The sequence below is a fragment of the Oncorhynchus tshawytscha genome, linkage group LG14 (assembly GCF_018296145.1).
Source record: "Oncorhynchus tshawytscha isolate Ot180627B linkage group LG14, Otsh_v2.0, whole genome shotgun sequence".
NCBI lineage: Eukaryota > Metazoa > Chordata > Actinopteri > Salmoniformes > Salmonidae > Oncorhynchus > Oncorhynchus tshawytscha.
Window position 1 is genome coordinate 7,168,916 of NC_056442.1, and position 16,445 is coordinate 7,185,360.

Sequence of the window (16,445 nt, forward strand, 5' to 3'; positions counted from 1 at the left end):
GAGATGCAGTGCCTTAGACCGCTGCGCCACTCAGGACCCCAAAATGATGAGAAGGGATGAATAATTGCCTTGCTTGTGTGTATGTGTGTGTGTGTACGTGTGTGAATGTGTGTGTGTATGTGTGTGTGTGTGTCTGCCTTTCTGTGTACGTACATGCGTACCTTCATTCATGTGTATGTGTGCATGTGTGTGTACCTGCGTGTATGTGTGTGTGAAGGTATGGGGAAAATGCTGCATCATGGGAGACTGGAGGAGGGGGTTGCCCTGATAAAGCTGCTTATGAAGCTACACTGCATGACACTGATAACAGCTCAGTCAGATTTGACCAGCCTAAAAACAGACGGGGGGAACGGATGAGATAAAGAGAGAGAGAGATCCACAAAGAATTTGAAAACGCTGGGGCTCCTCCCTTTTGTACTATAACTATTTGCACATCGCTACAACACTGTATATAGACAAAATATGACATTTGAAATGTCTTTATTATTTTGGAACTTCTGTGAGTGTAATGTTTACTGTTAATTTTGATTGTTAATTTCACTTTTGTTTATTATCTATTTCACTTGCTTTGGCAATGATAACATATCTCTCTCATGCCAATGAAGCCCCTTGAATTGAATTGAATGGAGAAAGAGAGAGAGAGAGAGAGAGAGAGAAAGCGAGAGAATTATAGAAAGAGGAAGCCATGACCCTATAACCCTGAGATTGTCAAAAGACACCATCGAAATGTCAATTTACAATGGAAACACTAATAGAGTTGGGTTGGAAGGAAGCGCCAAATCTGAGCTCCTTCTGGCCAAACGTGCTGCACAGCAGCTAACCCATATATAGCAACATTGTGGTGCCTGACAGTCTTTCTCACGACTTCTGAGAAACTTGTGGTGCGAAAATGCAGAGAGAAAGATAATCAGACCATGATATTTATTTTGAGCGAGTATGACACAAGTGTGCCCCAATGTAATGCAACAAAATGTGAATAATAGTAAAATAGGCTAGACTATAGGATTAATCCTAATTTATGGATTATGGTTTTAGGTCGATGATTAATCTTTATGCCATGTCCTCAATCGGCCAGCTTTAGTTGTGCTTTATTTCAACAAAGTGAAAGTTAGGCTATGCAGCTATAGGCCTATGCATCACATAGGCCCAACATATGTAGGCTATACAATTCATGTATGGTACAAACTTGAAAGATGCAGGTAAAGACCCGGGGAAGACACTTGTATGCACTGGTTTTGCTCATTGGAGCAACATGAGAGCGCAGTCTTAACAGCCACAGGAGCGCATTGGACGGATTAGAGGAGCGGCGGCGAGGGTCATCAGTTGCGAAACATCTCTCATCCTGCCGTCCGCTCTGACTACAGTTTGGGAATGAGCTGAGCTGCATGCATAATAACACCGCACAGAGAATTGGATACATTTGCGCGCTGTCTGTCTCTCGCTTTATCTGAAGCAAAGGCATTCTGGTGATGACATCATAAAAACACGTGGACCAAGGGTTCACTGTCAGAGTATATTGATGGGACTTATCTCGTTGTTTGGTTCTTTATGGGGCTCAAACTAAACTTCTGAGAAAAGTTTTTTTTTTTAAACGCTGCTGCGTTTGTGCAGACGGGAGATAGAGATGTCATCTGGACAAGGAATATTGAACGTCTTCTCCTGCTCCACTCCAGCCTCCAAAGCCATCTCCAAAAGGAAGTTGCGACAAACTCGGAGCCTGGACCCTGATATTATAAGGAAATGTGGCACAGAGACAGATGGAACCCGTGGGGACCGCTTGTGTTTACCGGGTTTGCGCGTTGAGGATGCAGGTGCGTTTTCATCCTCGCCAAGCTCCCCTGAGCACCAGGTTGCGTTGAAATCAGATCCCCGTTCCAGAAATCTCAGCGTGAAACAACCCCTTTCGTCTTTATCTGGTCCCTCCACACCCTTGGACATCTCCCCGACATCAAACTTTCCCTTTGACTATGACGTGACTGTGAGGGGCACAAAGCGGAATACAGCGTGGGATTTACCGTTTCTGGTGAGGAGCCCCAGCGTCACTCCAACTGGGAGCACGAACACATTATTCTCACCGCGGAGATGGCTTCAGAAGAAGCAGCAACAGTCCAGTTCTCACGCCTATATCGTTTGGAAGTCGGAGGTAAATATGACGACGCGTGCACTCCACGCAATAAAAAAAAAGTCTTCATGGTATTTAAGAGGAATGATATAATGACAACCTACTTTTGTTTTTGAAGATTTACAGTGCCTTCATAAAGTATTTACACCCCTTGACTTGTTCCCGCATTTAGTTGTTACAGACTGTATTTAAAATAGATTACATTTAGATTTGGTGTCACTGACCTACACAAAATATCGCGAATTAGGCTTTTAGAAATGTTTACAAATTAATGAAAAATGAAAAGCTGAAATGTCTTGAGTTAATAAGTATTCAATACCTTTGTTATTGCAAGGTACACACACATGCATACGAACACATTGTGATATTGTTGTATAGTGGTATTATTAAACGTTTTGTGTTGTGGATATGTGGTGGTGTAGGGATGTTATATGATGTACTGTTTTATCTTTAGCTCATTCAGTACAAACATAGTTCACTGTTTTATATTTTGTTTGATATGTAATGTGGGTGCGTGCATTGGTGTGTTTGGACCCCAGGAAAAGCAGCAGCTAATGGGGATCCCTAATAAATACAAAATACAAATACAGAATAAAAATATTCCAAAACATGTATCCTGATTGCAATAAGGCACTAAAATAAAACTGCAATGCAATGTGTATGTTTGGGGCAAAGGACTAGGGAGTTTTTTAGGATAGAAATAAACAGAATAGACACTGGGAGATACATTTTCCTTTCATCAGGGCAATAACCTAAAACACAAGGCCAAACATACACTGGAGTTGCTTACCAAGACGACCTTGAATGTTCCGAAGTGGCCTAGTTACAGTTTTGACATAAATCGACTTAAACATCTCCGCAAGATTTATAAATGGCTGTCTAGCAATGATCAACAATCAACTTGATAGAGCTTGAAGAATTAAAACAAATTATAAATGTGCAAATATTATACAACCCAGGTGGGCAAAGCTCTTAGACTTACCCAGAAAAAAAAAATCACAGCTGTAATCGCTGCCAAAGGTGATTCTAACATGCATTGACTCAGGGGTGTGAATAATTATGTAAATGAGATATTTCTGTATTTCATTTTCAATGAATGTGCAAAAACGTCTAAAGACATGTTTTCATTTTGTCATCATGGTGTTTTTGTGTGTAGTTGGGTAGAAAAAGAAGAAGATTGAATCCGTTTGGAATTCAGGCTGTACCACAACAAAATGTGTAACAATTTAAGGGGTTGGAAGACTTTCTGAAGGCACTGTATAACGGTCCGGAGTTTTTCTGTGTTTTTATTTCCATTTCTTGTCTTTTAATAATTAGAGATTGTTCGTTTAATATTTTTTTTTTACAGTTAATAAAGGAGAGAGTACCTGCAATATTAGGCCTTCCAAATGAAGCGTGCATGTAGCAGGGTCTGCAGAGTGTGTGCAGCAGTCAGACCCATAATGAAATCCTTACAAAAACATACTTGGGACTTATTTTTAGCAGCGGCTTCATTGGCCGCATATTTGGCAGCTGTCCACATGCTGTCCACATGCTCCAGTCTAGTTGAAAGGTATAATGATGTTTTTCCCCCCATCTCTTGTTGGACTCCCTTGCTATCCGCAATCCTTGGGATGCTCATACCTGAAGTTTAAATTTAAAATGGTTAAGGTTAGGATAGGGCTCTCCAACCCTCTTCCTGGAGAGCTACCATCCTGTAGGTTTTCACTCCAACCCTAATATATCGCACCTGATTCTAATAATTAGCTGCTTGATAAACTGAATCAGTTACAACTGGTTTTGGAGCCAAAACCTACAGGACGATAGCTCTCCAGGAACAGGGTTGGAGAGCGCTAGGGTAAATGTAGGGGTTAAGGTTAGGGTTACTGTTGGGACATCCCAAGGATCCCGCTTAGCGTTAACCCTGGAATAAAGCAAATGTAGCGATGCTTTGGCAGCACGTGACGACAAGTTTTGATGGCACTGAGTTGGTTCTCAAGAGTGTGAACTGAACTGTCACGGGGTCAAAGACAGACACATGAAAAAAAAAAGCTATCTCACGATTTGCGGACCCCTCCCCATTATGTTGTTGTTCCCCAAACAGGGCAATGAATGTGACATAGACCTATGATTCAGGAAACTCAGTCAATGTGAATGGTGGGAATTTCCAACAAGCCTGAATGTGATTGAATGTAATGTAATTGTATGAAATATATATTTAAATCCATTAAACAGAGGCAACAGAAATGATTCCTTTTTGTGCTGACAGTTAAGCTATGGTGACTTCGATGCTCTAGGATGCAGGAGTAGATGTAGTATCTTACCTGTGACTGGTATTAACCCTTCGAGCTACACTACACAAGTAAGTGGACACCTGCCCGTCGAACATCTTATTCCAAATCATGGGCGTTAATATGGAGTTGGTCACCGCTTTGCTGCTGTAACAGCATCCACTCTTCTGGGAAGGCTTTCCTCTAGATGTTGGAACATTGCTGCGGGTACTTGCTTCCATTCAGCCATAAGAGCATTAGTGAGGTCGGGAACTGATTTTGGGCGATTAGGCCTGGCTCGCATTTGGCATTCCAATTAATCCCAAAGGTGTTTGATGGGGTTGAGGTCAGGGCTCTTTGCAGGCCATTCAAGTTCTTCCACACCGATCTAGACAAATAATTTCTGTATGGATTTCGCTTTGTGCATGGGGGAATTTTCATGCTGGAAAAGGAAAGGGCCTTCCCCAAACTGGAAGGCCCTTTCATTGTATGCTGTAGCGTTAATATTTCCCTTCACTGGAACTAAGGGACCTAACCCAAACCACGAAAAAACAGCCCCAGACCATTATTCTTCCTCCAACAAACTTTACAGTTGGCACAATTCAATCGGGCAGGTATCTTTCTCCTGGCATCCGCCAAACCTAGGTTTGTCCGTCGGACTTCCAGATGGTGACGCGTGATTCACCACTCCAGAGAATGCGTTTCCGCTGCTCCTGAGTCCAATGGTGGCGATCAACACTTGGTGGTCCCGTTCTGCTTGTGTGACATACCACTTCACGGCTGAGCCGTAGTTTCTCCGAGACATTTCCACTTCACATTAACAGCAACTTACAGTGGACCGGGGCAGCTCTAGCAGGGCAGAAATTTGTCGGAAAGGTGGCATCTTATGACGGTGCCAAGTTGTTTAAAATACTCACTCCCAAAACCAGCATTTCAGGTTTACTGGGTTTGTCAGGTATATGGCAACGGAAAGGACAGGTAGTTCATCATTACCAGACGTTCTAAACTAGTTGACATCAACAGCATATGATGTAACATATAACGTTTTTTGGGTCTCTGATTCAGTTAGTGTGTGGAAAAGTTTGTTTGATTTGCTATCTAGTATCTCTAGAAGACTCCTTTGAAGTCTACAATCAATCGTCTACCTGGGTGTAATTGGGTGTTGCCTTCTTGGGTGTGTAATTTCCCATCCCAAATTCAACCAATCAATCAAATGAAAATAAAACCCTTTTTACATCAGCAGATGTCACAAAGTGCTTATACAGAATCCCAGCCTAAAACCACAAGGGCACCTATTGAGAGTACAGGGAACATTAATTGCAAACTGCAAGTGGCAAAGGTGGTTTGGGATTTATGGTTTTTGGATCACTCCAAAGTCCTATCATATTATACACGAACAAGGTCGTAACTCTGTTTTTGGATATCCTACCACTGTATACATTATGTATCATTGAGATAAAGCAGGGTTGCTTCTTCATCTCCACATTATTCAGATACGGTAGTGGTATCCCACGAGTCTATTCCTACAGACACTGGCAAGCACAACTAGTGGATTCATGTTGTCGTGTTTTCAGTTTTTTCCAACATGTTGTTGTCATATCATATTTAGTTTTGTAGCTTGCTTATCTTGTCATAAATTGCAATTTGACAGTCTATCTTTGGATTCTCTTCGTGGGTGTTGGGTGTTGATTAGTGGGTGTTGATTCTGCATGGATTCTGTGTCAGAGAGGCCTAATGAAATCACAAGATACCGAATGGAACATTTCGACCAACCCCTCAGCTAAGAGATTCAGAGTAAAGTAATTCTTATCTTCCGATGTGATCCACGAACAGGAAGTGAAACCAGTGTGTTGACGTTTGTGAGGAACTAGGTTTACATTCAGGAACTATTTTTGGACATCACTTGTATTAATGGTTTAAGAGTGACTGAGTGGAAAGAAGAAAAAGAGGGAAGAGAAGGAGAAAAGCAGTAGCTAGGGTGTCTTAGTTTATCTTATTGAGTCCATCGACTAAAGACGCCCGCTTGGAGCTTCAGTCAGGCTATAACAAGAAAAGTCCATTACTGGACATACTGTATGTTTACTCTTTATGTTCCATTGTCGCTAAGTAGCCCTGAGACTCATCCAGGCCTATATTACTTAATTTAATGCACATTCTGTAGAGTATAGCATAAGAGTTTATTTCCAATATGCTTTATCCACCTATTTTTCACATTTGTGTTTTTCATCAGAAATGATTGCTAATGGGTGCCTTCACCCGTGTGTATAATATATTACTGTTCTCAAATGTTCCATTCATAGATTTTTAGATGTGTATAGGAAATTGTTTTATTTTTGGCAAAACGCTATATATTCATTGTTTAGCTGGAATGGAATGTTCGTATCCTGTATATTTGACTGTGATATGCAGTCGTCTAACCTAGCTATCTTAAGATGAATGCACTTAACGTAACGTCGCTCTGGATAAGAGCATCTGCTAAATGACTAAAATGTCAAGTGTAAATGTTTTAAATAGAACATCTCATATTACTGTATTTAATGATGCATCAACAGCAAAAATTATGTACATTTTAAATATGGATGTCCATCTCTTTCGTCTTATGTGTTACATTTGACTGTGTAAAACACAGCAACGCTACTTATTTATCTGAGAGTGATGAGGATATGTAGCATTTTGAAAAAAATATGATTATTTCTCCCTCTGAAAGGAAACCAAATACTGTACGTGTCTGTCAATGAACAACCCCATGCCATGAAAAAAACCACACCAATCTCTTTTATAATTTCTTAAAACAATATCAATCAAATTCAATCAAATGTATTTATAAAACCCTTCTTACATCAGCTGATGTCACAAAGTGCTGTACAGAAACCCAGCCTAAAACCCAGAACAGCAAGCAATGCAGATGTAGAAGCACGGTGACTAGGAAAAACACCCTAGAAAAGCCGGAACCTAGGAAGAAACCTATAGAGGAACCAGCAATGAGGGGTGGCCTGTCCTCTTCTGGCTGTGCCGGGTGGAGATTATAACAGAACATGGCCAAAATGTTCAAATGGTCATAGATGACCAGCAGGGTCAAATAATAATAATAATCACAGTGGTTGTAGAGGGTGCAACAGGTCGGCACCTCAGGAGTAAATGTCAGTTGGTAGCAGCACGACCAGGTGGACTGGGGACTGCAAGGAGTCATCAGGTCAGGTAGTCTTGAGACATGGAACTAGGGCTCAGGTCCTCATAGAGAGAGAGAGAATACTTAACTTCACACAGGACACCAGATAAGATAGGAGAAATTATCAAATCAAATCAAATTGTATTGGTCACATACACATGTTTAGCAGATGTTAATGCGAGTGTAGCGAAATGCTTGTGCTTCTAGTTCCGACCATGCAGTAATATCTAACCAGTAATCTAACAATTTCACAACAACTACCTTATACACACAAGTGTAAAATAATTGTAAAGTTTAATTTTTTATTTTATTTTTAAATTTGACCCCTTTTTCTCCCCAATTTCGTGGTATCCAATTGTTTTAGTAGCTACTATCTTGTCTCATCGCTACAACTCCCGTGCGGGCTCGGGAGAGACGAAGGTTGAAAGTCATGCGTCCTCCGATACACAACCCAACCAAGCAGCACTGCTTCTTAACACAGCGTGCATCCAACCCGGAAGCCAGCCGCACCAATGTGTCGGAGGAAACACCGTGCACCTGGCAACCTTGGTTAGCGCGCACTGCACCCGGCCCGCCACAGGAGTCGCTGGTGTGCGATGAGACAAGGACATCCCTACCGACCAAGCCCTCCCTAACCTGGATGTCGCTAGGCCAATTGTGCGTTGCGCCATGGACCTCCCGGTTGTGGCCGGTTACGACAGAGCCTGGGCGCGAACCCAGAGTCTATGATGGCGCAGCTGGCGCTGCAGTACAGCACCCTTAACCACTGCGTGTAGAGTACAGTATATACATATGAGATGAGTAATGTAGGGTATGTAAACATTATATAAAGAGGCATTGTTTAAAGTGACTAGTGATACATTTCCAATTTTTAATTGTTAAAGTGGCTAGAGATTTGAGTCAGTATGTTGTCAGCAGCCACTCAATGTTAGATATAACAGACCGACCCTAGCCCCCGACACATAAACTATTGCAGCATAAATACTGGAGGCTGAGACAGGAGGGGTTGGGAGACACTGTGACCCCGTCCGACGATACCCCCGTACAGGGCCAAACAGGCAGGATATAACCCCACCCACTTTGCCAAAGCACAGCCCCCACACCACTAGAGGATATCTTCAACCACCAACTTACCATCCTGAGACAAGGCCGAGTATAGCACACTGAGATCTCCGCCAACCCGGACAGGAAGATCACGTCAGTGACTCAACCCACTCAAGTGGTGCACCCCTCCTACTGACGGCATGGAAGGGCACCAATAAGCCAGTGACTCAGCCCCTGTAATAGGGTTTGAGGCAGAGAATCCCAGTGCCTGTAAAACCTTATTTACCAACATCTCAGAAAAATTGCCATGTAGCATTTTGATATGAAACTCTTTACATAGTTCTGGTTGGAGCATGTGCATCTCACTGATATGTCCACATCATACTCATTTAGTATAAGTATGTATAAATTAAGTTACTAGACGTTATCTCAAAGAGGTATTCACAAACTGGCACCACGTCGTTACCCCTTCCCTCCTTACTTGTGATTTATACTGGCAACCTATTGGTCCATTTAGCTGCAGTTACCAAATGGTTTCTTCCCACTGCTCTAAGGTCACAGTAGGATAACAGAGTATTCTGATATACAGGATGGCAGGTTGCAGTTGTCCATATTCAATCTTGTTCTGATGGCAGCTCTGCCTCGAGGGCAGAAACAAATGTGAATGGTTTATGTAAGCGAGAAATGTGACAAGTTAAGATTAGACATGTAATCCCAATTGTTTAAGGTTAGGGTTAGGGGTGCGGTTAAGTTTGTGCAATCACTGTTAGTGTAAGATTGAATAAGGACAACTCCTCTGAGCTACAGGTTGGTTGATGCTCAGTGCTGCTATGGACTGGTTCCACTGTATAATGCACGTGTTCTAGTCTAGCTGGCATAGACAGAGACAGACACCCAGAGGTACATTCTTCAGTCAAGTTACCTAGAGAAGATCTCCAGTCAAAACAATCGAGACCATGTGTTCAAAGACCATTGATAACTGCCCGTACCTGTTCAAAGACTGCAGACTGCAGGCCTAACTTCCCGTACCTGTTCAAAGACCGCAGACTGCAGGCCTTACTGGATGCATGTGTTCAAAGAAGGTTAGGTAGATATACTGTACTGGACGTGTGCTGAGTGTGTCTCCTCAGTATCGTCATCGCGAGGTCTGTCTTTCAGCTATAGTGCTGTTTAGGCGAGTCCAGTTGATTGACAACACATTGTGAGGGATCACACTGGGATCTTTTAGTAAAGGGTTTTGATTTCAATGCCATCTTGCCTAAAAGCTACCCCACCTTACACTCTGCACGTGCGCACACGCACGCACACACAGGCACGCATGCACACACACACGCGCGCGCGCACACACACAGTTTTTAAAGATGCGTCGGGAGGGTGACGACCTTGACAGAGACATCTCCGGGAATGTTTCTCAGAGTGTGTGTAGTAGCGTCTGGATTGGTTCAACCTGCCATCCCCTTTGCCCACTTCGCTTTTTCACGCAGTGCTGAATCGCAGCTCTGTTTTTAGCTCGGAGAAGAAGTCTCAGTGAATGTCATCTGACAATTCTTGTTCCCTGGCCGGACTTCAATCAAATGTTGAAGCTGCCCGGAGAAAGAAGACAGTGCGTCTGCACGGCACACCAGCAGAAATAGCTGGTTCGCATGTGGGTTTGTTCAAACACAGGAGTTGGATGCCACAAAGGACACAGGAGTTGGATGCCATGATAAATATGATCTGGCTGAGGGTGATCATTTTGTTAGTTTGTCATTTTGAATGCTGGATTTTTGTACAATTCTCAGTGCTTTAAAACGTTTTGGTTGCTACGTTTCACAACTGTAGTGGGAAATGTATACTGTTAATTAGCAGTCATTTCACCAAACAAATGTAATTTTAGGGCATGGTTTTGGTTTATTATTTGTCTATATGGAAAGGGTTCTCTCCATTGAGAAAAAAGGGGCATATACTGAAATAGAATCACATGCAAAGTAAACATTCATTTCGTTGCCAAATCTCAGTGTCTGTTGCCAATTAAGTCTCTCCTACAAGGACACACACATTAATGTGGTCAGTCATGGGAAAAGCATGTATATGATTTAAGCCATTTCAAACCCTCACAATCCTCCGATATGACTGTTTGTACTGGGTATTGGGTTTATGAATCCAATGTATTCATTAATTTTGTTGAATATAAACTGTGGCAATCTGATATACAAAGGCTACATTTTCACATGGAGAAATTCACAAGTGATAGACCTGGGGCCTCATTTATAAACGTTGCGTAGGCACAAAAGAAGGCGTATGCCACTTTCTATGCAAACTTTGGGATTTATAAAAAACAAACTTGATGAGAGAATGTGCGGTCATCCATGGACACTTTGACCCATACTTGCGCACATAACCTGGAGAAATGAGAAACTGCAACTCCGGTGGCAGAAGGATGAAACTCGAGAAACGCTTTGAAATTGATGCCATTGTGTAAAATAAATCGAAATATTACATCTCACGTATTATATATGAAGAGTTCCCTGGAGTGCACGCAACACCGAATTCGGAGAGAGCCAATTTTCAGAGACCTGCAAGATTTACTGGCCAATGATGATGAGTGGCTTATGAGCCGGTTCCGATTTCCAAGAGCTGTTCTCTTGGATCTCTGTGCTGTAGTGGGCCCAGCTTTACAGAGAAGCACCCGCAGAAACCAAGCCGTGCCTGCCCCACATCAACTCTTTGGCAACCTCGTTAATGGCGTCGTTGGTGTCCCTTTGCATTTGCAGGACTGCATCTGTGAGGACACGGCCGACGCCGGGGCAGGGCGCACTCAGCTCCTGCTCAGCTGCAGCACCACCGACCCCGCTGGAACACGCAGTGACTAAAAACAATTGAAAACGTCACAATTGTTTGTGTAAATAAATGTTTAAACACAACTTGAATGCATTTGGTTTACTCTTTTCAAACGAGGGAATACTAATTACATACCTGGATCATCCGGTGCGTTTTGCATGTCCGTGTCCACCTCCGTCACCACCTCCGGACTCCCCTATAATACCGCAAGTCAAGGGGGTTGAGCTCCGGTATCCCCTTTTCCCCGCCGGTGGCACAAACACTTTGTCTGTGTAAGGCCATGCGCCTCTTGGCCTCCACTTTTGTCGGACCACTTATTTTGTTTATTTCTGAGGGGGTCCGACCTTCTGAGCCAGCAGCATTCACATCGTCCGCCACATGCTGCCACTCTAACGCCTTTTTGGCATTTGTAATGCTCACACTGTGAACTTTCTTTTTTTTAGCCTTTCTGTGAGGATGTGCGGTCATTGTTGTCATGCAGTCAGTATGGATGAATATTAATTAGGGACCTTTCACTGACTATCTATAGGCAACTATGGGTGTTAAAGGGTGGGACAAGACGCGTGTTCACGTGCGCCAAATTTCGAGTTGATTGTGATTTATAAAGTGAAACCGGGGTGGAACGTGCGTGGGCACTGTGTTATAAATCAGAATATGTTTGTGCATAAGCACATTCTGTGTTTCGTCCATATGCCACCTTTTTGACGTGAATCCTCCTCACAGTTTTATAAATGAGGCCGCTGGGCTTTCAACCCGTGTGAAATAGAATAGTGGCTGTGGAATAGTGCCTCCGTTCCCATCAAGCCAATATTACTGTTTGCCATGTTTGTGGCTGTTCAATAGAACACCTTATAGACTTCCTACACACTTGCTGAAGATCACAAAGCTTGGAGAGTTAGACTCAGGTATTTTGCTCTACGGTTATTACCATCTTACATGTCACCTGAAGACTAGTTTAGAGGTGCTGCTGTTTCTCTGTGCCTTTGTTCATCTGTAATAGAGGGCTGTACAGGCTAGCCCTTCTGCCAGCAGGACCTGTAGACTATCAGGCCAAGGAAGTCGAGCCGTTTTCATTTCCTGTCTCTACTAGAGAATGAGCCCGAAGGAAGGAGGTGTTTTAGAGGCCAGGTCTACTTCTGTTAGTCAGGAGAGTTTAATAAGAAATATTCTATTTGACACACAAGTGGTGTGTCCAGCTATAGTACGTTTCCATTTCACTATAGTCTACTGGTGGTTGGGATTCACAAATTGTTTCAAATTACTTTTTATATGTGAATTTTTTTGCGGTGTGAATTCTATCTCTTTTGGAGAGAGAAGCCTGAAATCAACTGTCATTAGCAAATTACTACAACTATAAGTCTTCATTTACCTTGTGCTTTAATTTCCATCTAGGATTTGTCTGTGTTAGAACTCTCAACATTGGTACAGTTCTACTCAAATGAGATAAGATCGGCATAAGCAGAAATGATTTGTGCTTGTTTTTCGAGAACATGAAGTTTGGCATCTAGTTTCCTTTCACATGCCGTTCCTACTGAGACTCAGTATCACTATGAGGGAGAAGAAAGAAATCACTTTTAAGACGGGATTACCACTCCCACATCCAAGAATTCCATATGTTCTGCTTAACTTTTTGAGATACAATAATTCCTAATACAGTCATTCCTAAAAAGAAGAAAGAAAAGTGTTCATGGGTGCAGTAGGTTATCGAATCATTCCATTTTTTCTGTACACTTTCATAGTAGATGAGGGAATGAAGCTCGTCCATTACTGCTTCCTGGACCCATGGCTGGTTTCCAGCAACACTCGTCCTTGGTTGCTTCCTAGCTTCCGCCTCACTCTTCCACGGCAGCCATTCTAGCTTCATCCTCACTCGTCCATGGCTTCTTACTAGCTTCAGCCTTAGAGAAGGGTGGAAGAGTTGTTTGGAATTCCAGTCCATTGATGCATGGGACCCTGTCGAAAAAGGGTGACTGCCCACAATTCCCAATCCTCTGGCTTCACACTCAGCTAAATTCCAGCTATTTCTGCTTTATTTTTTCACCCTGCTTTCCCAGGCCTGTTGTTACCTAGAATAACCAAGGCACTGGTGTCAGAAACACACAGTAGTCTGAATGGCATATGGATGTTTATGCTATAGAACTACTAGGTCCCCTTCATTCAGTTATGTCTATAGGAGCCTTGGCTCACTGTTAGAAATAATAATATGGATCGTTTTGAATCTGATTCCACGCTTCAAGACTGCTACGATCACGTGGATTGGGATATGTTCCGCATTGTGTCCAACAACAACATTGACGAATATGCTAATTCTGTGAGCGAGATCATTAGAAAGTGCATCTGCAATGTTATACCCACGGCAATGATTAAAACATTCCCAAACCAGAAACCGTGGATTGATGGCAGCATTCGCGTGAAACTGAAAGCCAAACCACTGCTTTTAACCAGGGAAAGGTGACCGGAAACATGACCGAATACAAACAGTGTAGCTATTCCCTCCGCAAGGCAATCAAACAAGCTAAGCGTCAGTATAGAGACAAAGTAGAGTTGCAATTCAACGGCTCAGACGCAAGAGGTATGTGGCAGGGTCTACAGTCAATCACGGATTACAAAAGGAAAACCAGCCCCTTCGCGGACCAGGATGTCTTTCTCCCAGGCAGACTAATTTGAGGACAATACAGTGCCACTGACAACGCCCGCTACCAAAACCTGCAGACTCTCCTTCACTACAACCATGTGAGTAAAACATTTAAACGTGTTAACCCTCGCAAGGCTGCAGGCCCAGACGGCATCCCCAGCCGCGTTCCCACATGCTTCAAGAGGGCCACCATTGTTCCTGTTCCCAAGAATGCTAAGGTAACTGAGCTAAACGACTACCACCCCATAGCACTCACTTCCGTCATCATGAAGTGCTTTGAGAGACTAGTCAAGGACCATATCGCCTCCACCCTACCTGACACCCTAGACCCACTCCAATTTGCTTACCACCCCAATAGGTCCACAGACGACGCAATCGCAACCACACTGCTCACTGCACACTGCCGTAACCCATCTGGACAAGAGGAATACCCATGTATTCACAGCTCAGCATTTAACACCATAGTATCCTCCAAACTCGTCATCAAGCTCGAGACCCTGGGTCTCGACCCCGCCCTGTGCAACTGGGTACTGGACTTCCTGACGGGCCGCCCCCAGGTAGTGAGGGTAGGTAACAACATCTCCACCCCGCTGATCCTCAACACGGGGGCCCCACAAGGTTGCGTTCTGAGCCCTCTCCTGTACTCCCTGTTCACCCACGACTGCGTGGCCATGCACGCCTCCAACTCAATCATCAAGTTTGCGGACGACACTACAGTGGTAGGCTTGATTACCAACAACGCCAAGACGGCCTGCAGGCAGGAGGTGAGGGCCCTCGGAGTGTGGTGTCAGGAAAATAACCTCACACTCACACTCAACGTCAACAAAACAAAGGAGATGATTGTGGACTTCAGGAAACAGCAGAGGGAACTCCCCCCTATCCACATCGATGGAACAGTAGTGGAGAGGGTAGTAAGTTTCAAGTTCCTCGGCATACACATCACAGACAAACTGAATTGGTCCACTCACACAGACAGCATCGTGAAGAAGGCGCAGCAGCGCCTCTTCAACCTCAGGAGGCTGAAGAAATTCGGCTTGTCACCAAAAGCACACACAAACTTCTACAGATGCACAATCGAGAGCATCCTGTCGGGCTGTATCACCGCCTGGTACGGCAACTGCTCCGCCCACAACCGTAAGGCTCTCCAGAGGGTAGTGAGGTCTGCACAACGCATCACTGGGGGCAAACTACCTGCCCTCCAGGACACCTACACCACCCGATTTCACAGGAAGGCCATAAAGAGCCACTGCCTGTTCACCCCTCTATCATCCAGAAGGCAAGGTCAGTACAGGTGCATCAAAGCAGGGACCGAGAGACTGCCATCAGACTGTTAAACAGCCACCACTAACATTGAGTGGCTGCTGCCAACATACTGACTCAACTCCAGCCACTTTAACAATGGAAATGGATGGAAATTGATGTAAAAAATGTATCACTAGCCAATTTAAACAATGCCACTTAATATGTTTACATATGTAACGGATGTGAAATGGCTAGCTAGTTAGCGGTGGTGCGTGCTAATAGCATTTCAAATCGGTGACATCAATTGCTCTGAGACCTTGAAGTAGTGGTTCCCCTTGCTCTGCAAGGGCCGCGGCTTTTGTGGAGTGATGGGTAACGATGCTTCGAGGGTGACTGTTGATGTGTGCAGAGCGTCCCTGGTTCGTGCCCAGGTCCGGGCGAGGGGACGGACGTAAAGTCTATACTGTTACACATACCCTACATTACTCATCTCATATGTACAGTATATACTGTACTCTATATTATCTACTGCATCTTGTCATCTTTATGTAATACATGTATCAGAAGCCACTTTAAACTATGCCACTTTTATGTTTACATACCCTACATTACTCATCTCATATGTATATACTGTACTCGATATCATCTAATGCGTCTTGCTTATGCCGTTCTGTACCATCACTCATTCATATATCTTTAAGTACATATTCTTTATCCCTTTACACTTGTGTGTATAAGGTAGTAGTTGTGGAATTGTTAGGTTAGATTACTCATTTGTTATTACTGCATTGTCGGAACTAGAAGCACAAGCATTCGCTACACTCGCATTAACATCTGCTAACCATGTGTATGTGACAAATAAAATTTTATTTGATTTGATTGACCATTTGATTGATGTAGACGGGAGGATACAGCGGCTTCAGTTTAATCCTATATCGATATAGGATCATGTTGACACTCAATCAAGTCCACAGAATGAGCTTGCTGAATAAGTGACGGTTATGCCTAGCAACATTGTCATGTCGCCGATTCCATATTCAGATGTTTGAGTTGGGCATCAATTCATAGCTAAACAAACTCCACAGGCAGCCTGTGATATGGTTCAGTGCGTTCTTATCCAAGTGAACATAGAATCCAATGTTCTGTCCTAGACAGCTCTCTGAT

General features: G+C 43.5%; 1 protein-coding gene across 3 annotated transcripts in view; it reads left to right on the forward strand.

The window, feature by feature from the left end:
- The first annotated feature begins 1,339 nt into the window (after positions 1-1,339).
- LOC112266468 (rho GTPase-activating protein 6) overlaps positions 1,340-16,445 on the forward strand; it is an 84,973-nt gene continuing 69,867 nt past the window's right edge. Inside the window, exon 1 of one of the 3 annotated variants that reach the window (XM_042296982.1) lies at positions 1,340-2,143. In XM_042296982.1, the coding sequence (XP_042152916.1) occupies positions 1,625-2,143 (519 nt within the window). In that variant the 5' untranslated portion in view covers positions 1,340-1,624. The remainder of the gene's footprint in view (positions 2,144-16,445) is intronic. The other 2 variants (XM_042296980.1, XM_042296981.1) reach the window with 2 other exon arrangements.